The sequence below is a fragment of the Athene noctua genome, chromosome 2 (assembly GCF_965140245.1).
Source record: "Athene noctua chromosome 2, bAthNoc1.hap1.1, whole genome shotgun sequence".
NCBI classification, from domain to species: domain Eukaryota; kingdom Metazoa; phylum Chordata; class Aves; order Strigiformes; family Strigidae; genus Athene; species Athene noctua.
The window spans coordinates 129,949,002-129,973,229 of NC_134038.1; the positions used below are offsets into that span (position 1 = coordinate 129,949,002).

Consider the following 24,228-nt stretch of genomic DNA (forward strand, 5'->3'; position numbering starts at 1 on the left):
CTCAGTGGGTATCCTCAGTAGGGGAACCAGCTCTGAATGTGTCAGTTATTGAACTATGACTACTGGTGTTTCTAAGCATCTTTAACATGTTTATTTTCGTGCCTGTTAAACCAAAAATAGTTATGTTCATTGACTGTTTATCACAATAGAGGCAGGCATGGTGTTGTGTGATTAAAACAGTTTTTTGAAAAAGCTGTCCAGGTAGAAGAGAGATTTTTGGAATGATGCCTAATTCTATGATCTCTTTTTGTTTTGGACTGCAGGGTGAACCAGGGCCTGCTGGTGCCAAGGGAGAAAGTGGTAACAAGGGTGAGCCTGTAAGTATGACAACATGTGAAGGTTTTTTCAATGAAAAAGCCTGACAGTGTCTGCAATACAGCATCTGATTTTTTTCTTTTCCTCTATTTACCTGAAATAGGGTGCTGCTGGACCCGCTGGCCCTCCTGGTCCTAGTGGTGAGGAAGGCAAGAGAGGCAGCAATGGCGAACCTGGCTCTGCTGGTCCCCCAGGCCCTGCTGGTCTAAGAGTAGGTTTTTTCATGTTCCAGAAGTGAAGCAAAAAGAAAAGAGGAAATAAAGCTAGAGTCACAAAGGCAAATTAAGTAATTATGAGTAATTAAATTTACATTATTGCTGCTAAGCAAAGATCATTTGCAATTCTGAGCCTTTTGATTAGTTGGAACCAAACCTATTTTTGCTTCGTATTAATGCCATTTACTATCTTATCCCTGAAGTAATGAGAGGTTGCTTTGACTTATTCGACGAGTAATATTTAGTTAATTATCTTTGATTATTCTTAAAGCTTTGTAATGGGATTTAACTGCTTAAAACAGATAATTGGCTCACACATAATGTGAGACAAAAGGTTTCAATTCAGTGTCTTCAAGGGTGCCTAGTACTCTTTTTGAATGGGTGAGGAAACCACTCCATGTACTTTGGGAGGCATGTGGCTTCATGCAGGATAAGAATTCACAGGAAGATAGGAAAAATGACAGTATGACCACCAGTTTTTTTGGTAGAGATAAAAATTCAGCATTGTACCTTAGATAGAGTGTACAGAGTCATAGAGAAGTCAGTAGCTCTCTACGGAGAAGTGAAGGTGGGCCAGGCTGTGTGATCCTAGCTGCTGGCTAGAGCCACTGTTAGATGACAACAAATACTGAAAATGCTCTGATACAAGCAGATGAGAATTTAAAGAAATCTAAAGGAAGTGAGAGAGATTTCTTTCACAATACACATTTACACTGAGGTGTGTGTGCTTGGAGCTGCACTTACCTCACATTCAGCAGACCTGCTTAGAAAGCTGAAATTTAGCAAGCACTATACACCTTACAGGAACAGATTTATTTCTTTCCCTTTCTTGATTTGTTCTGTGTCCACTTGCAGGGTGTGCCTGGATCTCGTGGTCTCCCTGGAGCTGATGGCAGAGCTGGTGTCATGGTAAGACTTTTGTATGGGTCACTATTTCTAAACCATCTTCTTTTATATACAGATGTGTGATGCTTTTTGATACCTCTGCCTGATTTTATTTATTTATTTTGGTAGGGACCTGCTGGTAACCGTGGTGCTAGTGGTCCTGTTGGTGCTAAGGGTCCTAATGGTGATGGTGGCCGTCCTGGTGAGCCTGGTCTTATGGGTCCAAGAGTAAGTTTGAACTCTGTGGTGTAAGTTTGAACTATACAAAAAGAAAATTACTTACAATTTAGGGACAAAATTATACAAAAATCCAACTGCAAAAATTCAGCCTGTGCTAACCACAATTAGGGCACTTCCACTACTCTATTGAAAAAACATCCATGAGGAAATAATTAAGAAGCATCAAAATTTTATTGAAATTACTTTCTTTTGTATGTGGTAGCATTTTGATTACCTTGTTGTGGAGCAGTGCCCCCTTATACTGGATTGACTTCTGAGAGAGGGTTCCACTTGTGATTATTTACAGAATGTGATTTTTATGATCACAGATGAAGTGTGTGTGCCCTCTTCAACTAACTAAAAGAAAAGCAGACCCTGCTAAAATGATGTGAGATGGCTGATCTCAGTTATTTCAATTTTATTTTGCAAGTGATTTCACTGAAAAGAGCCATTCATTTTTAGTGGATGCTGCAGCCAGATTATGTCAGTATTGTTTTATCATCTTTAATCTGCTCTTTCTCTTCCTACCCCACCCCATGAAGTGAGTTTTCAACGCACATGTGAACTATTAGGCATCTGCAAACATTTAAGCACATTTTCTGCGAACATAGAGACTAAATGAGTTTATCTGAGTGAAACGGAACGGGTACTTACCTATATTGATTTTCAACTGGCATGGGAGCACACACCAAATTAAACTTCTGTGTGTTTTAGATGTAAACTTGATAGGATAATGAAGTCCTGTTTCCACAGTATATATTGATAACTTGGTGTCTGTCTGTGTATGTATGCATGCACAGAGAAAAAAAATTTGGTTAACTGTCGGATGAGTTGATTTCCTTCTAAAAACATGAAACCTTTACTTTCTCAGGGTCTCCCAGGTCAGCCTGGAAGCCCAGGCCCTGCTGGCAAGGAAGGTCCTGTTGTAAGTACCTTGCTTCTCATTGTTTCTGCACTGCATGTGAAACATAGACATAAACTGAGATTTTAAAAAGCAGACATCTTAGCACTGAGCTCTAACACAACTTTGTGTAAAACCAGCAAGATTTTATAACCATATAACCCAGAAGATCAGTGAGAAACTTTCCATTAATTTCTGTGGGTCTCAGGTCAGGCCTGTGTCCTGCAAGGGGGAGAAGAAATACATAGTTCTACAAAAAGGAGGAAAATGGAGGAATGCATGAGAATGCAATATATAAACAATGATTAAAAGTTAAATGGCATTTGCTTCCTGTCAGTACACATTTATCCTAAAACTGAACTCTAATTAAATTACCCCAGCCACTTAATAGTATGATTTCTTTTTCTAGGGTTTCCCTGGAGCAGATGGTAGGGTTGGGCCAATCGGTCCAGCTGGTAATAGGGGTGAGCCTGGCAACATTGGATTCCCTGGACCAAAAGGTCCCACTGTAAGTACAGTAGAGAAACTTTTTATTACTGTGAAGGTATTTCCAGACTAATCTGTAGGTCCCTAACTCTAACAATCAAACAAATCTCCCTGTGATGTCCTGTACTGCTTATTGGATGGCATCCACTTACATTCAAGCATTCTGTTTTAAATTATTTTCCAGTTATCTACAATACAATTACGCAAATGAAGAATAATTTAGTTTAGGAATATTTGGACACTGAAGTGATTAGAAAAAATGTATGTCTATATTATAATTTCTGCATGTCCATTTTATCATTTTTGTATATACACTTCAGTAAAAGTTCTGTTAAGTTTGGTCACCAAACCGAAGTTTCAGTTAGAGTATTGTTATTTAGCCCAGTCCAAAGCTCACTTATTTAGAAGAAAAGCTACCAGTGATTTCTGTGGGGCTCTTGACATGTCATGTAGAGGCCACAGGTAATAATAACCATCTCCTGGATTCCTTAATAAAGGAATGGAGTTTTGAAAAGAAAAGACATTTATTTTTGAGCTATTCTTTCTAAGTGATTCAACAAGGCAGGTGGAGCTTGTGGGTGTTTTAATTAGGGTTAAAGAAATATTACAATAAATCTTCTGGAAAGGAGACTATCAGTCTCTGTTTAGTCGTTTAAACTGAATCTAACGTGAAGTCTTGGTTATCTTTTGTATCTTTTTCTTTCAACTTCAGGGTGAACCTGGCAAACCTGGTGAAAGAGGCAATGTTGGTCTTGCTGGCCCACGGGTATGTGGATATGTTTTCTTTATCAACCTCCAGAGAGAAAAAAAAGTAGATTTTCAAAACCTCTGTAATGAGATAGCATTCTCTTGTGCAAGCATGAATAGATGATGAAATAGAAAAGCACTTGGGAATGCATTCATCTAGCCTCATGTAAGTGGAGACTATCACTTAAGGGATAAATGAAAACTATCCTTCTTGGGTATTAATTGGGTAATTAATTATGGGGTATTAGCTTCCTATTAAGAGGAAAAAATAGCACTGCCCATGAAAATTTTTGAGGACAGTGTCTGGTTTCTAATTTATCCTGTAAACTTCCAACTTCTTACTGATAGTTGACAATAATTCTTCCATTTAGGGGACCAAATAATTGATCTGTTGTGGGAAAAATGCTATGAGCAAGGTTCCTATAGTCTGTAATTCAAAAAAAATTTCCTTAAGGATAAATGTGCTGCAATAAGTAAAACAAATCACAGAATTTAAAATTGTAAGCATCTTTAGTCCGTTTGACAGTGAAGCTCCTCCAAGTAAACAGTTAAGTTCAAAATACACATCCAGAGACCTTTGGTTTTGTCACAGAATCACTTTAGAGAGATTCATAAGAAACCGAAACTTTGATAACAGCTTTCTACTTGAACACATTTAGGGTGCTCCTGGTCCAGAGGGAAACAACGGTGCTCAAGGTCCTCCTGGAGTCACTGTAAGTAACAGTCTCCACACAGACCCATTTTACTTTTCATTAATGGGACTTCTCATTTTAAAATCCATTTTCCTGTATTTCTTCTTCCAAGTTAATCACTTGTTTTTCATTCTATCCAGGGCAACCAAGGTGGAAAGGGTGAACAAGGTCCCGCTGGCCCTCCTGGCTTCCAGGTAAGTAACGATGTGCTCTTATTTATGGTTTAAAAAGCATGAAGTACTTCTGCCTTAACTTTATTTGTATTCTTGTTTCTTTACACTTAGGGTCTGCCAGGTCCCTCGGGTCCAGCCGGTGAAGCTGGTAAACCAGGCGAAAGGGTGAGTGACAGATACAGTGCTCCACAAGTAGGGGCAGGCATTGCATAAGCACTATGTTTACAATTGCACATGTGGTGAAGCAAGAGCCTGTTGAATCCATTTGCCCAAAAAAAGCAATCCGTGTTATATGCAGAGTTTAATAGTCCCTTTTGTTAAAGCTAGCCGCAAATGAAGAAGGTCCGTTGGAATTTGCAACATACAATTTTTTCAAAGTTTTGGTATGAAACTGAGCAAAGCCAGTCCTTTGCTTTTCAGGCCTTAAGCAACAATATAATATGCTCCCTCCCCTAAAAGACAAGACAGTGCATGAAAAATATTTTACCTCAAATTTCTTTTGAAATCTTCAAGGTTCAATCTAACCTGCATTACTCCAATTGTATGTTTTTGCAGCTCAATTGATTTTGGTGAATTTACGATGACATACAACTGAAGTAGCTCAGTGGTGATTCAGGCTCTTGGTTCTCTTCAGTTAGTGTGTGATGTAATCTGCAAATTGTGCATCCTGTGTGTCATAACCACCTTTAATGTTATAGTTACATCCCTCTGTGTCCCTGTAAAAGAGTTAACATTGCATGTACCTGAAAAATGAGCTTGGAATTTAATAGCTAACTCTTTATTCAGATGAGAAATTATTCTCTCATGTGCTTTGAGATACTGTGCAGCTATATGAAAAGGGGGTTTTTTTGTGTATCTAAAAGACTGGGTTTAGTCTGAAGATTTTCAATATGCTGCTGCAATTTGAGAAGCATTTCTATTTACTGCTAAGAAACAAAGCACAATTTAAGCTAATAAATTTGATTGAGAAAACAGCTTTACCAATATATCCACTCTATTCTAGGGTCTTCATGGTGAATTTGGTGTCCCTGGTCCTGCTGGCCCAAGAGTGAGTAACGTGTTTGAAATTTAGTACATACTGTCTTAATAATGTATTCAATAATAGTAGCTATATAGATTTCCAAGTTTCTCAAGAAGACAAACAGCTCTTCTCAGTTATAGAATACAGTGTATTGCAGCAAACTCCCAGCAACAAGGAAGAATTTTCTCTGCTCTCTGAATGTGTCAGGGTGTATGATTATATAACACAATAGTTGTTGGTGTTAGTAAACTTCTAGATAAGCAATATGAATATTACCCAAGTAAAGATAATGTGTTAATGTACTCTATTAATGAACTTCACAGTGAGAATGTGGTTGACAATAGACTGATCCTACAGTGTTACACTGAGGCCTTGGTGCATGTCAGATTTTTTCAACTCCAGTGCCTGTGTACAGACCTTGTAGCCTGACCATTTCAGTCATACTATCCCTCTCTAGCCAGCTCCTAACGCCCATGTAACGTCTTTGTGAACAAATTGTTCGCTGATTCCAGAGCCTGGAATAGTCAGAAGATACTGCCTCCTACTTTTCTTTATTCCTGCACTGTGACTAAACATCTGTAAAGTGCTTTGTGTAGAGGCTTTCCTGCATGACAAGAAAGTCCCACTTCTGCAGAGTAATGAGTAGTTTACAAAATGCTCAGTTAATTGCTTTCCAAGTCCACCTATCATGAGGCTGATATTTAAACTGCTTATGTTGCTTCCTCTTTTCTGCTGACTTCCAGACTAAATGTATTCATGACAAATATTCCCATTCACTCTTACCAGTCATGTCAGTCAGTTTAAACAGCACTTTACCTCCCTATATTTAGTTTCCCGAAGCTGTATTAGTAACCACGTCCTCTTTAAACTTCTGTTTTGCTAATCTATCCAAGTTCCCTTTATCATTGTAGCAGTTATCTGTCTCTGCTCTAGCTTGCCTTAAGTATCTCATACCCAGCGAGAGTGTATTTCATTCACTATTCCAACTTAGGTCTTACTGATGCTCTGTACAACAAAACTAACACTTCCTAAAAATACCTCGCTGCTTGTGCTAGATCACATTTGCCTTTTTCACATCTGCATCATATTGTTGGCTATTGGCTATCACTTTTCCATTTCTGTCATTTTCACCAGGTGAAACCCCTATTTACATCAGAAATTCTCATTTTTGATGCCTAAATAAAAGGCCTGGTACTTCACATTCTTGAATTTTGTCCCACTTGTGCTGTGAACAGCAATCCAGGAGGTTGTTCACTTCTTCCTGTGTAACATGCCAACCCTTCTTCCTGTTGACAAGAGCTTCCACCTTTGTGATATATGGATGTTTCATAAGTATCTTTCTTCCTTTTCTGCATCCCTGTCATTAAGGAAATGTATGTAAAAATAATGAAAAGATCTATTAATTGGGGAACATCACTACAATATGTTAGCCTTCTGCATCGTTTGTGCTTTTTAGCCATGTGCTATCTCTCCCTGAGCCATTTCTTTGACCACATTAGATTTCTCATACAAACTCCCAAATTCACCAGCATAACTAAAAACCTCCATTATGCCTTAGCAGATGTCCAGCTTGATCACACCATGATAATTTGAGATGTCTTTAGTAAAACTGATATTTCTATCTTTGATAGATCTCTTGTGCATTTAAGCCCAGTTCCTGGCTACTTCCATGTCTCCAGATGACCTCTGTTTCAGAATTTATCCTTAAAGTTGTTACAATGTAGAGGTCACATTAGTAGGCTTTATTCTCCAATATTCAGCAGGCATTTGCAACTGTAAAAAAAAAATTTTGCCAATTACTATGGCTTTAATTTGGCTAGAATCTATTAGCTGCCCTCAAATTGATAGCAGAAGCTCTGTTTGACAATAGTATGCAAGACACTGTTACTAGAAAGAGCACAGTAGCCAAAATCCATGTTCAAAAAGTACTTTACTGTCAGCTGTTACCATGATGCAAGACTTCAGTACTTCACTTTGCTGTATTTGTGTCAAAAGCTAGAGCCAATTCTTAGGACCAGTTTAGTTAATATCTGCATGATTCTAATATAGTTCATAATGGTTTGTTTAGATAAAAACACATCATGTTGTCAGTGCTACTAGTTAGTGCTCTTAAACCTCTAAGCTATAGAACAATAAAAGGAAAAACTCAAATCAGTCTGTTTCCTGCAGGGTGAACGCGGTCCTCCTGGTGAAAGTGGTGCTGTTGGTCCTGCCGGCTCCATTGGAAGCCGTGGTCCATCTGGCCCACCAGGCCCTGATGGTAACAAGGTAAGCCCTTTCCAGCTGCCATTGCCTTACTGTTGAATTCCTGATGAAGGCGATCCAAAATTTTCTTTCTTAAGAGCATAAGTGATTAGTGGTAATAGGTAGTTCTATATGCTATAGCCCCTGTGTCATTTCTTCAAGTGGTAAAGCTCCATCCCAGCTAGTCTGCACTAATATTAAAGGTTTTTATGTTTAGCACTATAGATGATGGAAGGGGAACTCCAGTTTGGACTTAGTTTGAATACAGCTTGTCATCTGGGCATACTATTATTCTGTTTTGAGGTTGGGTCTAAGATTTTGGCCAAAATTCATGCTGGCTTCCATTTATACCCACCTCTACTTAGACACAGGAAGTTCTTGTGTCTAGTAAGCAATATTTTCCCCAAAACATTAGGACAACAATGAGCAGTCATCTGCCAAAATAAGGTTGGCTTGACGCTAGCTGAATATGGGTCTTAGTTTTCAACACTTTCATGGGCAGTCTTTCTACAGAAGTTTGGTTGGGAACATAGGACACCCTAAAACCTCAGGAGCCCACAGAATCAGAGAGAGTGTTCATGTCTGGCATCTTGGCTAGCTGAAAAAGTAAAATAAGGACAATAGCTTAAGACAAAATACTACTACTCACACTGTTTTCAACCAAGCAGAATGGTGGGCAAAGTAGTAATGGCAGAATTTTGTTCCAAATTGAGTGAATGATTTGACCCTGTCTTACATGATATGCTAGGGTGAGCCTGGCAATGTTGGTGCTGCTGGTGGTCCTGGTCCTGCTGGCTCTGGTGGAATCCCAGGAGAGAGAGGTGTTGCTGGTGTTCCAGGAGGCAAGGGTGAAAAGGTAAGGTGGACAACCTGCTTTGTTACTGCATGCACAGGTTTGGGAGATGCTTGAATGTCATGAACTTAAAAAACCTGCAAGTTACCTCAATGCAACTTTTATTTACTGTGAAACTGTTCAATAAATAGATGGTTTGTTGGTTTAACAGACTGACAGTCTTTTCTAAGGTTGTATTTTGATCTTTTCTCAGCGTTTGGAAGTGGTTTAAGTGGCAGTTAGTTCTTCACAGGATTGGTTAACAATGATCTTTATGAAAGAAATACTAAAGCTGTCTTTGAGTAGAGGTTTTATAGTAGGAATGGGCCTACTAATCACAAAGAACTGAGTCTCTCATCAAATCCTTGACTGCTCTAGGTGCAGTGACTATGGTATAAGTAAATCAGTTACAAAAATTTTGTGATTATATCAATTTTCCATAAAATCAGAAAACATTTTAGCCAATTTAAGCCTTTATATAATAAAGCTGTAAAGTCTGGTTGCAAGTTGTGTTTCTACCTCTGCTTTATCCATATAATTATAAAATTGTTTTTTATCTTGCTATGTAAATTTCATTCCATATTTTCTTCTGTTCATTATTTAAACTCTAAACTGAGATTTCTAGAACTGCTTTGTTTTCTTTTTTTACTAAAAAAATCCAGTCATTTAGCAGTTGTAAGAAAATTAAGATAATTGCTTGCAACTTTTTATAAAACACTGTGTACTGACATGCAGACTAATGCAGAAGAGTAGGATGCATTTAAAGAGAGAGAACAGAGTGCTGGTCTGATTTCTTGACAGTAGTGATGACCTGGATATAATTTTTTGTTATATGAAACATATGGCATTTTATGTGACTACTCATGACATCATTGTTTTTAACCGTTATTCTCTTGCTTCAAATAGAAAGTGTAACATGAATACTCAAAACAATTTTTACGTATGGTTATTTCTTGACCAAAATAAAAGGAATTTTGAAGGGGGGGATTTACATTCATCATTTGGATTATACATCAACTTGGTTTTGAATTTTTAATTCCACACAAAATTCTTGCCACCTGAGGGAAACTAAGTAGGTTTCCCATGAAAGAGCCAGGCTCATAATTCTGAAAAGCCTCTCAGTCCCCTTTGTCTGCAGATTCTCACTTTGCAAGTCAGTACATACCCAGCAATAAGAATGAAATAATAATCAAAGTCCATTCCCCCAAAATACTAGCATGATAAACATCTCATATGATACGCAAATGATACATGGATACTCAGCAAACAGTTCAAAACTTCTTTCTTATGAACTATTGTCTTTGTTACCATTATAATGTTTTTTTTCTCCTCTGTGTATGCTAGGGTGCCCCAGGTCTGAGAGGTGATACTGGTGCAACAGGAAGAGATGGTGCTCGTGTAAGTATCTTTTGATTCTACTTGAGTTTGCCTTGCTACACCTCAGAATTTAAGTGTAGGACTTAAATTCTTAAGAAAGGACTTTCAGGACTTATATTTTCTACTGTATTGCATTTCCGCTTATATCCACTCACTTTTGATACAAATCAATATGATTTTGTTGCCCCTTGTCCATGGATGTTTGAATGTGGGGGGAGAGAGAAAAGTGATCACTTCTCATGCACACAAGCAGAGAAATGATGTCAGCAGAGAACCTGGTATTTCAGACAGCTGTTCAGTGTGACATTATCCTCTTTAACTTCTTGGGCTCAGCCCAAACACTTAATTTTAAAGACAGCATGCAAAACCAGACAAAATTATCATTAATTTGAGATTTTGGCTGCATGTCCTAGAATTCATACTTTGAAAGGAAAATGACAGCATAGATTATTTTATAAAATCATGTGCTCTTTATAGTGAAAACAGCTGGAAGAAAGTCACACACTTGTCTCTATAAGGAAACAGAAAAAAATATTAAAAGCAGTCACTCCTGCTTACATTGTGTTAGAAATGGTGTCCTGTCTCTTGACTTATAGGGTCTCCCTGGTGCTATCGGTGCTCCTGGCCCTGCTGGTGGTGCTGGTGATCGGGTAAGTCTACTTTTTGAATGACAAATGTTTTGATTGTTTATACAGTTTACCAGGTATGAATGCGGAGGAAAGATGAGGAGTTCCATAAAAACCGATTCCATCTTTCTAGTATGCACAAACTCGGCAAGCTTTTCAGATTTGGGAGGCAAGGGTTATTGGGACTGAGGAACTATTCAGTGAAGTTTGCTGTAGCACCTCAAACCTTTTCCTAAAAGGGCAGGGAAGGGATGCACATCTACATAGCAGTGAGTTATATGGGGAGAAGATTCTGACTTAGGCTTTCTCTGAACTCTTCCTAGTTGAGGCTAATATCCACAATCCTACTCACTGTGAGAAGAGGTTTTGATATGGCAATGAACAACTACACATTAGCTCAGAATGATCCTTTATCCTGTCTGAATATCATTAGAAATTATGAATACAGGGTGGGTTAAAACAGAAGCATTTTCAGTAACACCCTTTTCGTTGGAGACACGGGGAGACTCACTATATGCATCTGTACCACAAGGTCACCCCTGTTCTGACTGCAGTGAGGCATTCCCCCACAGTGTCATAATGTTTTCTGCCTTCTGTTTTAGGGTGAAGGAGGTCCTGCTGGTCCTGCTGGTCCTGCTGGTGCCCGTGGTATCCCTGTAAGTAGCAATCCCTACAACCATTCCTGAGTCAAAGACATGATGTTCAGAAAAATGCCCGTTCCAACCAGTCCTCTCTTTGTCCTCTCTTTAGGGTGAGCGCGGTGAGCCTGGTCCCGTAGGTCCTAGTGGATTTGCTGGACCTCCTGTGAGTATTGCTTGCGCTTTCCTCTTATTGATGCCATGCCATTCCTCTGCTCCCTTTGCATGCTCTCCTAACTCCTTGTTCTGTGTGTTTTTCTGACTACAGGGTGCAGCTGGTCAGCCTGGTGCTAAAGGCGAGCGTGGGCCTAAAGGACCTAAGGGTGAAAGTGGACCGACAGGTGCTATTGGCCCAATTGGTGCTTCTGGACCACCAGTAAGTGAACTGTGTCTTTGTAAAATGCATAGTTCTTAACTGTGCTATGCAAGCAATACGCTAACCTGAAGGCCTTGAATTTTTAAAAGGTAATTAAAAAAAACCAAACAAAACCTTCAAACTAAGCTGCAAGGAAAGTCACCATACTGATTTTCACACATTATATAAACTTTGTCAATCTATTTATGTGGGCTCAGATCATAAGTCTGGAACTGAAATGAAGAGAAAAAAAAAAAAATTTTCAACTTGCCCTGAAGATCAGCAAAATCAGTCTATCTTGGACCATTCAGGGGGTGATTGTGGGTAAGTTCTGAGCTGAGGATATTGATATCTTCCTCTCAAAGACAGGATGTGCTATCACAGTCTGATTTTCAGACCCAGTCATCCAAAAGCATACATGCAAATTTGTCTGTGCACCCACTTACACACAGGCTTTTCATGTGCTAACACCTTTATAGCCCAAAGGTATATACTGCTTCACATGCATGCAGCCCATTATTGGGGAACTGGTTGAAATGATGCAGAAAGTCAGGCCCTGGTATTTCAGATACTGTAAAGTGTTGCAGGATAACATGGGTTCTTACTGTATGACTCTAATAGAGCAATACCAGGCCCTTGTACTACATGGCTGTATGACTGTATAGTCATACAGTGCAAACAGAGGACTTGCTGTTCTTTGCCTTACTATGTCTTTCACGTTTTGACTTCCAGATTTGCTTAGATGCACATAACATTTGCAAGGCAAATTCATTTGAATCGTAAATGCCTCATGCAACTCTTCTCTGTCCTTACAAAGCTGATTTAAAATGCCTCTGAGAATTTACTACCCCACTATCAGGACAGGAACTGTGGGTTTGGGCCCAGTCCTCCTCCTGTTAAAGTAAAAAGCAAAATGGCCCTTAACTTCCATGAGGGTGAGACTAAGCCCTTATTCTAAATAGGGAACAGTCTTTGCTTGATTCATCTGTTTTCTTCAATCCTTTGTACATAGGGTCCCGCTGGTGCTGCTGGTCCTGCTGGCCCTCGTGGTGATGCTGGTCCTCCTGTAAGTCCTCAGGCTTTTGGCACTGACATTGTTGCTTTTCATTAAGTCATTGTTTCCTTTAAACCAAATCTTCCTCTTCACTTTTATTTTTAGGGCATGACTGGTTTCCCTGGTGCTGCTGGAAGAGTTGGTCCTCCTGGCCCTGCTGTAAGTAGCTAACAAAGAAGTTCTAATAGGAGATAACCCAGACATTGCGTTGGTTAGGGATAATCCTCATTTTTGTTACATTGACACAAATTCTAACTGCATTGTAGTCACCTTAGATCCTTGTAGGACTGGATGAGATAAGAAAAAGTCTCAACTGTTTAACCTCCCAGTGTGGGAGTTACGCATTTAATTTGTGGATTATTTTACAATCCATTGAGCATCCCTCTGCATCTTGAGGTGCCTAACCATTTCTAAAGATCTGGGTTTATTTTGCTTTAGTTCACCATGAGTAACTGCATAGTCTTTGATTTTGAGTGAAACAAGAAGGTCATATCCTATTTGAAAGAAAAATGTTAAGTTTATCTTGTATCCACACTGTCTATAGTATCTGCAGTTCCAGCCCCTGCCTCAAGCAGAGCAACTTCTGCTTGTGTTTACAAATGTGAATCCCTGCTTCTTCATTTTTCAGCCAAGAATTCTTATTTCAAAATGACATTTGTAGCTTTTCTTTTTAAAGATGATTCCAACATTTACCAAAAAGCACTTTTTTTCCATAGATATCCTACACTTAAATTATTGTAAATCTCAGTATCCAAAGCAAATAATCCTGTTGAATCTGGAGAGGTTTTTTTCTCATAGATTTTATAGTTGCAGTTAATGTCTCCAGAGCCAAATCAATATCTTCCTCGCCAAATTTTGCCACTTTCACCTGCACTGAGAAAAAAAAATCTCAGTTCAGTAATTCTACTGATTCCAGCTATCTGCTGCTAACAACAGCAATAGAAGTTGCTTCAGAGCAGCTGATAACCTGTGTATTGCAAAGCATAATTTTTTGCACGGACATAAAATGAAATTTATCTCTGTTCTCCTGTTAATGGGTCTATATTGTAATGGTATCCTATTCATACTCAATCCTAGGGCATCAGTGGTCCACCTGGTCCTCCTGGCCCAGCTGGCAAAGATGGTGCTAGAGGTCTACGTGGTGATGTTGGTCCAGTTGGCCGTACTGGTGAACAAGGTATTGCTGGCCCACCTGGTTTTGCTGGTGAGAAAGGTCCATCTGGAGAGGCTGGTGCTGCTGTAAGTTGTTGAGTATTGCATCTCCTTAAAAATGTTTCTCTTCATGTAAATGTTATGGCTTCTAAGATACTTTTGGTATTTGTGACGGGCTTTTATCTTTTATTCACAAACTTAGCAAAACTTTTAGGTAGAAGTCCCACTGAGACTCAAGAAATTGTTATAGACATGTTTGACAAACATGCCATAAAAAGTGAACCTGATCTCTGGATCAGGTTTTTCTCTCTTTTTTTCTTGTGATGAGTTGCATCTTTCTCTGCTAGTAGCTCAAATGAAAGCAACAAGGCTAACTACAAAAAAAGTTGCTACTTAGTCTGAGAAGGGAAAGCAGAGTCTCCTGCTCTGAAATTGAGCACCATGGATGGAAAAGAGGAACGTGTGAACATCCATTTAGAACAATCTCAATTCATTTCTGCATCAGAAACTCTATAATTTGTGGGGATCACAAGGTTAAAGTTGTCTGGCCTAAGGTTGGCTTAGAATTATGCAAATATATTAATTAATTTTGAGTGTCTTTAAGCTTGCACATCCAGAATTACTAGCTTTTCTAAAGCCAGACACATTTCTGTCTTATGTAAGTATGCACTTGTATGAATTAGCACTCTAGTGTTTCTCAATAAAAAATTATACAAATTTCTTCTGTGATTTGCAGAAGTTGCAGCTAAGAATGAAATCTTCAGTGTCATTGTCACACATGTATGTTAAAATTTTGTACATGACGATTGAAAATTTGCCCTTTAATGCCCAGTAAAAAGCAATAAATTTTCTAATTTTGATGTTCTAATTTAATTTCAATAATGAAAAGCAATTGAACTAGTAGGCCTGACAAAATTAAGATAATTTAGGGTAGTCTGTCAGGTTGATTACTTATGTCAAGTTTAGCTCTACATATGCTCAAATTTCAAGGAAACGGAAAAGTCACTTAACTAAACAAACTTTACCTTTCAAATGGTCAGCAGAGACCTCTACAGGTTGTTTGGAGATGTCAGATACCACCTAGATATCTTCTAAGGCTGTTTCATCATCAGTCTCTTTGCTGTGGAATCCTCTCGCATAGTTGTCTTCTCTTACTGAATACTCCAGTTTTTATGCATCACCAACTGTTACTGAATGGGAAAGGAAGAAGCATGTGTTTAATGTTCAGAAACAGCATTTTCACTGGAAATCAATTGTGAGGGGAGTATAACTGGCATTACATTCTTACAGACCTTTAGTTTTGGAGTTTAAAGTCTTACGGCTTGGTTGCAACTTCTTCCATGCAGGAACTACCACTGACACACACAGACACCCGTGGAAAGCAGTTGGTACTATATAGAGCAAAACAAATAAGAAATGTGGAGGTCCATAAAATTGATTTTTCTCTGTTAATGTAAATAATATTCTCTTCATGTCATAGGGTCCTCCTGGTAGCCCAGGTCCTCAGGGTATTCTTGGTGCTCCTGGTATCCTTGGTCTGCCTGGGTCTCGGGGAGAACGTGGTCTTCCAGGCATCTCTGGAGCAACAGTGAGTATATTAATTAACTGCTTTAAACAGATATGTGTAAAGAAAAAGTTGAGGTCTCCTCTTATGGGAAGCCGGGTAAAAGGAGATCTAGATTCTGCTGCTGCAAACAGAGGGTATGAACCTAACAGACTTAGAGCAGTGAGGAAATTATTTCTTGCTGTAGACAAACAACACTGTCTGCAGGGGAGTGTATTTTTGAATGGTATGAGAGGTTTCAGATAGAAAAGGTAGAAAATATAGAATTAAGATAATATTTGGTATAGTTAGATATGTTTCTTATGTCCTGGTTCTTTTTTACTTCCAGAATCAATTGCAGAGAAATCTTTCTCTTAGACAAAGGTCAAAAGTTCTGTAAGAATGGTTTGTGTTGTATTATAATGCCACATTTTGTTACCACTGTTCTGTATTAGGGTGAACCTGGACCCCTGGGTGTTTCTGGTCCTCCTGGTGCTCGTGGTCCCTCTGGTCCTGTGGGTTCTCCTGGTCCAAATGGTGCTCCTGGTGAAGCTGGTCGTGATGTAAGTTATGTCTTATTTCCTCTTCAGGATTGCCTTTATTTTTTTCTGAGCTAAAAACAAATACACAGAAAAAATGGATGCAACTGGAGACTGTTCTGCTTAGCAAACTTGCACCTTCTGGTGTCTTCAGGGAAAATTATAGCAGGATTCTAATAGACATGGATTGCCCTCCCCATCCCCAGCTAGGTGGCAGATTCTTCACAGCACAAGTTGTATCTGAAATGCCTCCTGGAGCCACTGTCAGAATCTTTTGACTTTTTACTTAATTGCCAAGAAAGATGGAGTGGAGAACGAATTACTTCATTGTTGGAACTGGGGAAAATAGTACATCCCAGGGGATAAGGTTTTGGCTATAGAGATTATATCAGGAAAGCTTGTTATCATCAAAATTTCTTAAACATCATGTTAGATGCAATATGCATATCTTTCAGGGAAGTATAAAAATTGCAGACACTTTTACTTGAGGGATCTAGTGAATCATGGTATTAAAGAAAAAGCATTTTTTAACTTAAGGCCCACTCAAAAGGCATATGAATCACATAACACAAAATGTTGGAGATCAGTTACTGGACTTGTGATCACTGTTTTGGAGTCCTAACAAAACAGATACACTGTAATGTTGTGACTGAGCGACATAATGTTTCTCAATGTCCATTCCCTTGCCACAAAATGTAAAGTATGTTTCTAGGCTAAAAACATGACAGAACGAACTCTGGCCTGTGTGGCAGCTACCGCTGAACTGCAGAGATCAATGCAGGTTAAAACACAGCAGAGGGAGGACCTGAGTCCTGTGCAGAAGGGGAAATGTGGGAACACTGGAGTGGAACAAAATGCTCCCTCTAATGCCTGCTTCATGGGGGATTACCTGGAGGATAGGGCCCTGCTCCCAACTCTTCACAGAGCAGCAAATAAACTTACCCATTCAATTTAACCATCCAAGTTAGTAGTTCACCTTGGAGGGTATCCATACAGTGGCTCTACGTGTTGTCTTGTCTCCTGTTAGGATAAGGTTATAAAGCTTTCTCTGAGCCTTATTAGGGAAGCTTATTTGATAACCTGAAGCACTGTTAATACAGGTCTCCTGCAAGTCCTGAGACTTACAGGATTTCCAAGAGATCACAGAATGGTAATTAAAAAGAAATAAACTTTCTGTTCAGTTGGAATTTTCTGAAGGAAAAGGTTTTCTAATGTACTTGGTGAAACAGTTGAAGTTAAATTAACATTCACAAAGGAAGCCATTTAAGCTTGTGAAGTACAACAAAGTAACTTAGCTGTGTCTACTGTTTAGGTCCTTTTCTCGCCACTGACATTTTTCATCTAAAAAGTAGGTCTCAGTTTCACAAGAGTGCAGGCTAGATGAAGACCACTATTGTTTTGAGCTTTTCATTTAGAGTAATACAGCAAAACCCAGTAATTTTCTTCTAGGCTGAACTCATAAAACCTAAAATATTTGATCATCTTACTTTTCTGAGAACATGAATACATTTAAGGGATTTGAGAGTTGCATCTATAAGGAAGAGTTTGTTATCTTCAAGATTTATGCTATTCCATCTCAATGTCTTACTCTCATTGGGAGCAATTAGACTGACTCACAGTTCTGTGTGAGACGAAGGCTGATGGAATTTAATATTTTTTTCATGGTATTTTAACAGGGCAATCCTGGAAACGATGGTCCTCCGGGCCGTGATGGTGCTCCTGGTTTCAAGGTAACTTGTTCTTTTCTTTTATTTCATAATCATGGAATAAATATTCTCATATATGTAAGTCAGTAGTAACTCACTGTCTTTCCTTTTTCAATCCTTTGTTCCCAGGGTGAGCGTGGTGGTCCTGGTAACCCTGGTCCCAGTGGTGCTGTGGGTGCCCCTGGTCCTCATGGCCAAGTTGGTCCTTCTGGAAAGCCTGGAAACCGTGGTGACCCTGTAAGTTGATGACACCTTAATCTTTCGATTGACACAGGACTAACATTTGTCCATCATACATATACATTATACACCAAATCTCTACAGTACATGGATAATTACTTTGGATGTATGGAGCATGGAAGCTTTATTAGGTATAATATACAGCAGTGACATGCATTTTCTATTCCCGTTTCAGGGTCCTGTTGGTGCTGTCGGTCCTGCTGGTGCTTTTGGTCCAAGAGGTCTTGCTGTAAGTCTGATCTCTAAATACATTACCACACTGATGTGAGAAAACATGTTTTATTAATAAGGACTCATGACTGCTCAAGATATGGGCCCAAAAAGTAGTACTTAAGGAGCTGTAAATACAGATCTAGAATCTGAATCAGTACTTGCTCCTGTGGGACCGATCTTGAAGCTTTTGGGATTGACACTCTTCCCAGGTGTGTTAACAGAATGTATATATGTGTATATATATATATATATATATATCAGGGGCAACCCATGGCACAGTGTAGAATGCTCACACTTAATTCTTGCTTTGACAGTGGTATATACTTGAAGCCTTCTATTTTATTCCTCTGATACTTATATCCCTTCCTAGGGCCCACAAGGTCCGCGTGGTGAGAAAGGTGAACCTGGTGATAAGGGGCATAGAGGTCTGCCTGGCTTGAAGGGACACAATGGATTGCAGGGTCTTCCTGGTCTTGCTGTAAGTAAATGATTCTCAGGATTTTTCATATAAAGAGCAAAAAAGGGAAATAAGGTCACCTTGGTGTGGAATTACATATGCACAACCCAGCAGGCTGATACCACTTACTCCTCCCTGCACCATCTTTCAAAGGCCATAAGATTCTCTTTAACACTCAAAGCTCTTCACATGAAATGGCAAATTTTGCTATTGCCATTGATAGTTGGATTTAGAACTATGAGTACCATTAGCTGTCCTGAAACTCAGCTGCACTTATCTAGCACAGAGTTCAAAAAGCTCTGCTTTTTTTTAAATATTATTTATTATTTTGGCCATGAATTGTAAAGCCTTAGTATCATAGAGAATCAGAAGTAATGTGTAGATTTTTTTTTTCCTTTAAATTCTAGTATCCCCTTTAGGAGTTCTGACTTTTATTTTAAAGCCCTCTCTGAAAATCTGAAGAAACAATACAGAGACTTTCATAGGTTATCCTCTTAAATAGTTCTTTCTGCTGTCTCTCCTTCCTCCCCAAAACAGGCATTTTATACCCCAGCTCCAGTAATAAATGCCATTAGCTCTAGACTCCTATTCTCTGAGCCCAAATACACATGCTGACTATAGCTCCCTCTTAATCGTGCAAATACAGATGTGTGCCACTGCATGTTTTTAATGACTATGCATGTATCTTTCCCAATAGGGCCAACACGGTGATCAAGGTCCTCCTGGTAACAATGGCCCTGCTGGCCCAAGGGTATGTGAATTTAAAAGCATATTCAAATAACTCTCCCATTCCTTCTGTGCAATATATATGTGCGCTTCCATTTATATTAATCACTATTTGTAGTGTTTCCTACTGTCATTAAACCGAGTTTCCTTTTAGGGTCCACCTGGTCCTTCTGGTCCTCCTGGTAAAGATGGTCGCAATGGTCTCCCTGGACCTATTGGCCCTGCTGGTGTGCGTGGCTCTCATGGTAGCCAAGGACCTGCTGTGAGTATAACTTATTTTTTGTTCATTTAACACATTTATGTCAGAATTACAAGAAAAGCACTTCAAAAGCTTTGCAATTTAGGAAAATATGTGGTGTTATTTATTAAAAAAAGAAACTACTTCCAAATGTCTGTTGTTACTTAACATTAAACACTTCCCTGATCGCCCTAAACCTGAAGTCCTTGTTCATGCCTTATGGCCAGGCAGCAAATACACAAAGAAGATGCATCTTCTACTGCTTGAGCCCATAGTAGTCACCACAGGACAAGTCCACATGTGCTGCCTCAGATTAGAGCTAAGGGTGCTAGGAGTTAACTAGCCCTTTGCATGTGTGGAAGCATTTAATTGAGAGAACCATATGTCTAATAGAATGCTTCTTGTCTTTTGCTTTTGAAAAACTTTAGGGTCCTCCTGGTCCTCCTGGTCCCCCTGGTCCCCCTGGTCCCAATGGTGGTGGATATGAAGTTGGCTACGATGCAGAATACTACCGGGCTGATCAGCCTTCTCTCAGACCCAAGGATTATGAAGTTGATGCCACTCTGAAGACATTGAACAACCAAATTGAGACCCTGCTGACCCCAGAAGGCTCCAGAAAGAACCCAGCTCGCACATGCCGTGACCTAAGACTTAGCCACCCAGAATGGACCAGCGGTACGTTAGTGCCAGATACTTGCCCCTTCTGGCTTAGGGAGTGCTTTCAGCTTATTAGCTGGCTTTGATGAATGGTATCCTTGGCCACCCAGTGAAAATACTAAATGATCAGTGAAGTTCTCTCTGCCTCCACTGAAAATAGATATAAGGACATTCTGAAAAGCTCTTTATAGCATGATTATGGCAATAATTTTTCAAAATAAGAGGAAAATATTTAACCCTATCTTTCAAATACAGTTTCTTATACATTAACAATCTAATATATATATTTATCCCAGTTATCACCTTAATATTGTATCTAGTTGTGATATTTATGACTTCTCTCTGAGTTTCTATATCAAACAAATGAATATAAACTGAATGCAAATGTTAGGCTGAAAGAACTATCGTTCACATTTCTTTCTTCAACGGCAGGCTTCTACTGGATTGATCCTAACCAAGGCTGCTCTGCAGATGCCATTAGAGCATACTGTGACTTTGCCACTGGTGAGACTTGCATCCATGCCAACCCTGATCATATTCCCACTAAGAATTGGTACATCAACAAGAATCCCAAGGACAAGAAGCACGTATGGTTTGGTGAAACTATCAATGGTGGCAGCCAGGTAAGTGATGTATGAGAGGATGATTCCTACACTGCTCCGTGAATAATTCCCAATTCACTGACTCTCAGCAAGCAAACACATAAATTAAACACTCTTAGAGGGTTACTAAGAAAAAGGGAACTATTTTTTATCTCAAGGGAATAGAGCTTCAGTTCTGGTTTGGATCACAATTAGCTAAAAGGATTTCTCAGTATTATTCCAATTTTTCTTGGTATCTGCAAATGATCAATTCAGCTTGGCTAATGGCTATTGCTAAGGGATGCCTGAACTGAAATACGGTACATTAGAATAAAGACAGTCCAGAAACTGTCTGAAAAAGTACAAAAACCATCTTTGCTTATTCTTTTAATTGAGATTTTTTTACATATGACACTGTTCCTGGAAAGATACTTGTATTACACATCACAGATTCTGAGTGTATGCCACTGTAACATTCAGAATTGCCAGTGTAAGTAAAAAAATATGTCTACTTGCATGTTAGACGCTGTATGAGCCAATTGCAAATGTATCACTTTTGTACAGCTAAGGAGATCTAATTACATAAGTCTTAAATGAAATTATGATGAAATTGCAATGCCCAGGATCTCTAATATGAGGAACATTAGACTGTTCTGACCCACTGTGATCAGTCTTGGGTCCCGTTTGTTACAGTGGCTGAAAGTAGATACTGTAAAATAATAGAAGAATGAAGTAAACATTTGTAATATCCACAGACGCTATTCTATTAGACTCAAAAAAAAAAAAAAAAAAAAATCAGGGTTTTCTTGAGACGGGTATTTCTGTGTATCTATGGAAACAATAGATTTCTCTTCTGTGAACTTGTCTGATCTTGTCTTTGAATCCATATAAACTGCTAATATTATCTTGGAACAGAGTCCTACAATTTAACTACATCCTCCCATGTCTGGTTGCAACTCACCACCTACTAGTTTTATTTGATGCTCTTTGGCTCTGGAGTTGCAACAGACAAGTGATTGCAGACTTACAAGATTTTTTTTTTAATGTTTCTAGAGTAAATATCACATACTTCCATTGCAAACATCCACCTTTCCCCAGCAGTACAAATGACTTTGTTTCTTTCTGGTTTTCAGTTTGAATACAATGATGAAGGAGTGACCTCAAAGGATATGGCCACCCAACTTGCCTTCATGCGTCTGCTGGCCAACCATGCCTCCCAGAACATCACTTACCACTGCAAGAACAGCATTGCCTACATGGATGAGGAAACTGGCAACCTTAAAAAGGCGGTTATACTGCAGGGATCCAACGACGTCGAACTTCGAGCTGAAGGCAACAGCAGATTCACTTTCAGCGTTCTTGTGGATGGCTGCTCCGTAAGTAATGCAGGAACCATGGGCACAATAATTGCCCATGCTTAAGCATGTGATTAGGGACAGAGCTGTGCTTTGATTCAGAATTGGATTATCAGCCAGACCAGCAAAATTTTACCCAGATAAATAGCCTACAAAACTAACTATGCCAGATCATTAACAAGTGGGAAGGACTGGGATACAAACAAATCCTACCTTGTACTGTGCAGTGTGGCAAGAAAGAAAATGCTTTTCCCAAAATCTGTGTAAGCTGAAGACTGATGAGAAAATAGTGCACAAGCTGTAGAAGTCCTGAAAATCTCAGGCAGAGTTCTCTAAGGATTTAACATCAGTGTGAACAATGTGGTAGTTTATGTAGAGCATCACGCATATGACTTCAGAAGATTAAAGTAAATATCCTCTCTGTATCAGAGACCTAAATAGTTGGATATGGGTATCTGATTTGCAAACAATGGCAGCAAAATTAATATGAAAGTCTCCCAGAAGGTATCCATTCAGGTGAAACAATTCTTAATACTACGAACAATGCAATAACAATTGTAATGAATCTTCTTTTGCAGAGAAAGAACAATGAATGGGGCAAAACAATCATTGAATACAGAACAAATAAGCCATCTCGCTTGCCCATCCTTGACATTGCACCTTTGGATATTGGCGGCGCTGACCAAGAATTCGGTTTGGACATTGGCCCAGTCTGTTTCAAATGAACGAACTAAAATTAACTTAAAGCCTCTCCCAAATTATTCTCTTGTCATTTCTTTTTATAATGAAAGCTGACTCCTTCCATTTCTTCTGTTCATCTACTTGCTTAAACTCTGGGCGAAAGAGAAGGAGAAGAATTGATTGGAGCATTGTGCAATGAAATTTAATTCAGCCCCAAAAGGACTTGGAAGTCTTTCAAGATTTAACACCTTGCTTTGGGAAATGTCAACCTTTGTAAAGAAAAAAAAACAAAATAAAAAATATGAAAGTCTGCACCACTTGTGGCCTTTGAATATCTTCCACGGAGGAAGTTTAAAACCACAACTTCCAAAGGTTTAAACTACCTCATACACTAAATCAAGTGTGATCCACATCTTTTGTAGGTACTTCTCTATATGATCTGAGGTACTTTCAGTTCCACTCAAAATACAGTGGTGCTAATTGCATTATTACAGAGTATCTTTCCAATACTTGAACTTTGATGGTGCTAGTAGCATTTAAAGTATCACTTCTCTGTTTCTTTGAAGTCTGTCTCAAAACGTAGAATGTCCTGTCTCACCCGCAGCTTAAGCATGTGGATCATTTTTCCTCATCTTTGTCCTCTTCCTCCAAAATCGGGTGCTCCTGTTTTCAAATCTCATTTCCATCTTCTACAATGGGTAAAAAAAAAAATTCATCATTTCTCAAAAAAAAGAAAGAAAATGTATTTTGTATATGTGAGATGTTTAAATAAATTGTGAAAAAAATGAAATAAAGCATGTCCAGTGTTCCAAAAGAAACTAATGAGTTAAGTTACTTGCTTAGATGCAGTGGCAGATATTCATACCCAGAATTTACAATACATTTTCATTACTGCAACTATCTTAGCCCATTGCTGTAAAACATTTGCTTAGAGCATTCAAAGACTGCCTACAACTGTCTTCAGGGTGCAACTGACAACTCTTCATTTCAACACCACCTTCTGAAAAGTCCACAAGAAATTCAGTAACTCTGTGCCTCATAGTATGAGAAGTTAAGAAGCAGAAATCATTCATTCCTTTTTTCCAAATGCTAAGCAGAACTAATGGCTGAAAGAAGGATCATCTTCTCACTTAAAGGTAGAAGGAAAACAAAGCTTCTGTCTCACGCTTGAAAACAGAAAGCTCCTTGGTGTTAAGAAAACTGTGCTGGCTGATGCTGTGCTGTAATCAGCAGAACTGTGCTTGCGTGCTTTTGAAATGGTGTGCGAAAGTCCAGACAAGGAATCTCTAAATTTAGTTGTCTTATCAGGGTGATCAGCGTTTGTTAGGGCCTTACAGCTTATTCAGTCCTGTGTGAGACA

At 39.0% G+C, this 24,228-nt stretch overlaps 1 protein-coding gene across 1 annotated transcript in view; it reads left to right on the top strand.

Annotated features, from left to right (window-relative positions):
• Positions 1 to 23,814, top strand: part of COL1A2 (collagen type I alpha 2 chain) — a 42,059-nt gene extending 18,245 nt beyond the window's left edge. The window contains exons 20-52 of the mRNA XM_074900295.1: positions 264 to 317; positions 419 to 526; positions 1,386 to 1,439; positions 1,545 to 1,643; positions 2,506 to 2,559; positions 2,945 to 3,043; positions 3,734 to 3,787; positions 4,428 to 4,481; positions 4,601 to 4,654; positions 4,745 to 4,798; positions 5,637 to 5,681; positions 7,824 to 7,922; positions 8,647 to 8,754; positions 10,075 to 10,128; positions 10,704 to 10,757; positions 11,336 to 11,389; positions 11,484 to 11,537; positions 11,640 to 11,747; positions 12,739 to 12,792; positions 12,886 to 12,939; positions 13,858 to 14,019; positions 15,413 to 15,520; positions 15,931 to 16,038; positions 17,691 to 17,744; positions 17,850 to 17,957; positions 18,136 to 18,189; positions 18,544 to 18,651; positions 19,328 to 19,381; positions 19,511 to 19,618; positions 20,023 to 20,269; positions 20,684 to 20,874; positions 21,966 to 22,208; positions 22,766 to 23,814. Coding sequence (XP_074756396.1) covers positions 264 to 317; positions 419 to 526; positions 1,386 to 1,439; positions 1,545 to 1,643; positions 2,506 to 2,559; positions 2,945 to 3,043; positions 3,734 to 3,787; positions 4,428 to 4,481; positions 4,601 to 4,654; positions 4,745 to 4,798; positions 5,637 to 5,681; positions 7,824 to 7,922; positions 8,647 to 8,754; positions 10,075 to 10,128; positions 10,704 to 10,757; positions 11,336 to 11,389; positions 11,484 to 11,537; positions 11,640 to 11,747; positions 12,739 to 12,792; positions 12,886 to 12,939; positions 13,858 to 14,019; positions 15,413 to 15,520; positions 15,931 to 16,038; positions 17,691 to 17,744; positions 17,850 to 17,957; positions 18,136 to 18,189; positions 18,544 to 18,651; positions 19,328 to 19,381; positions 19,511 to 19,618; positions 20,023 to 20,269; positions 20,684 to 20,874; positions 21,966 to 22,208; positions 22,766 to 22,912 — 3,060 coding nt within the window. The 3' untranslated portion in view covers positions 22,913 to 23,814. The remainder of the gene's footprint in view (positions 1 to 263; positions 318 to 418; positions 527 to 1,385; positions 1,440 to 1,544; positions 1,644 to 2,505; positions 2,560 to 2,944; positions 3,044 to 3,733; positions 3,788 to 4,427; positions 4,482 to 4,600; positions 4,655 to 4,744; positions 4,799 to 5,636; positions 5,682 to 7,823; positions 7,923 to 8,646; positions 8,755 to 10,074; positions 10,129 to 10,703; positions 10,758 to 11,335; positions 11,390 to 11,483; positions 11,538 to 11,639; positions 11,748 to 12,738; positions 12,793 to 12,885; positions 12,940 to 13,857; positions 14,020 to 15,412; positions 15,521 to 15,930; positions 16,039 to 17,690; positions 17,745 to 17,849; positions 17,958 to 18,135; positions 18,190 to 18,543; positions 18,652 to 19,327; positions 19,382 to 19,510; positions 19,619 to 20,022; positions 20,270 to 20,683; positions 20,875 to 21,965; positions 22,209 to 22,765) is intronic.
• Positions 23,815 to 24,228: the final 414 nt, after the last annotated feature.